General features: G+C 65.2%; 1 protein-coding gene across 1 annotated transcript in view; it reads left to right on the top strand.

Annotated features, from left to right (window-relative positions):
* Positions 1-188: 188 nt before the first annotated feature.
* The window catches only part of VDBG_00596 (DNA base excision repair N-glycosylase), a gene marked incomplete at both ends in the record, with an annotated part of 1,674 nt that continues 670 nt past the window's right edge, over positions 189-1,192 (top strand). The window contains 2 exons of the mRNA XM_003008868.1: positions 189-677; positions 812-1,180. Coding sequence (XP_003008914.1) covers positions 189-677; positions 812-1,180 — 858 coding nt within the window. The remainder of the gene's footprint in view (positions 678-811; positions 1,181-1,192) is intronic.

Here is a 1,192-nt window from a genome sequence, read left to right as displayed (position 1 = left end):
CCGCCTATGATGCGGACTCTCGACTGGTCCAAAGACACGGCAGCCATACCTGGGTGCAGTACCCCATTACCGTCCCCGCCTCGTCGAACGACACGCAGCTCTCTCGCCCGATTTGCCTTTCACGAGTCGACCGTGCCATCCTCCTCTCGAACTCTCGCCACAGCGCCCCCCGACCCCTGACATTGAAGATGGCCTGGAAACGAACCCCCGAAAACGCCGCCGCGTGGGTCACAAAGGTTGAGCCCATGATCAAGGCACCGCCCTTTCCCCCGACTCCAAACCCCCTTCCGAGTCACCGCGAAAGCGCCGGAAGCCGGCTCGCGTCATCAAAGGCGAGTCGCCCTCGGGAGACACGGTCGAGGGCCCGTCAGACTGGGAAGAGATGTACGAGCTTGTTCGTCAGATGCGTCTCCTGCGGGTCCCCGCGCGTGACGCCGCCGTCGACACCATGGGGCTGCGAGCGCCTCTTCTCGCCAACGGCCAGCGACCGCGACCGCCGCTTCCAGATCCTCATCTCCCTGATGATGTCGAGCCAGACAAAAGACACCGTCAATGCGGTGGCCATGGGCCGACTGCACGATGAGTTGCCACCCCATGAAGCGGGCGCGCCACCAGGGTTGAACCTCGAGAACATATTGGCCGTCGAGCCTGCGAAGCTCAACGAGCTCATCAGAGTCGTGGGTTTCCACAACAACAAAACAAAGTTAGTCTCTGCCCCCCCCTCCTTGCCCCATCTGCCCGGCAAGGCCATCATCCCCTCGAACCCCCTTGGATCGACCATGTGAGGCTAAACTGCCCCAGGTTCATCAAGCAGGAAGCGCTCCTCCTCCGCGACAACTTCGACGCCGACATTCCTCCGACCATCGACGGCCTCACCTCGCTCCCCGGGGTCGGCCCCAAGATGGCCCACCTCTGCCTCTCCGCCGCCTGGGGCCGCACCGAGGGCATCGGCGTCGACGTCCACGTGCACCGCATCACCAATATGTGGGGGGTGGCACAAAGACAGCGAGCCCCGAGGCCTCGCGCCTCGCCCCTCGAGGCCTGGCTACCCCGCGACCGCTGGCACGAGATCAACACGCTGCTCGTCGGCCTTCGGCCAGAACCGGGTGCCCGGCCACAGGCCGGCAGGCGGCGGTTGCGGGCGAGTGCGACCTTTGGGCTGGCGCGGCCTGGTGCCGGGGTGCGAACGAAA

This window comes from Verticillium alfalfae, genomic scaffold (genome assembly GCF_000150825.1).
Source record: "Verticillium alfalfae VaMs.102 supercont1.1 genomic scaffold, whole genome shotgun sequence".
In the NCBI taxonomy this organism is placed as follows: Eukaryota; Fungi; Ascomycota; class Sordariomycetes; order Glomerellales; family Plectosphaerellaceae; genus Verticillium; species Verticillium alfalfae.
This window is presented reverse-complemented; position numbering and strand designations above follow the sequence as displayed.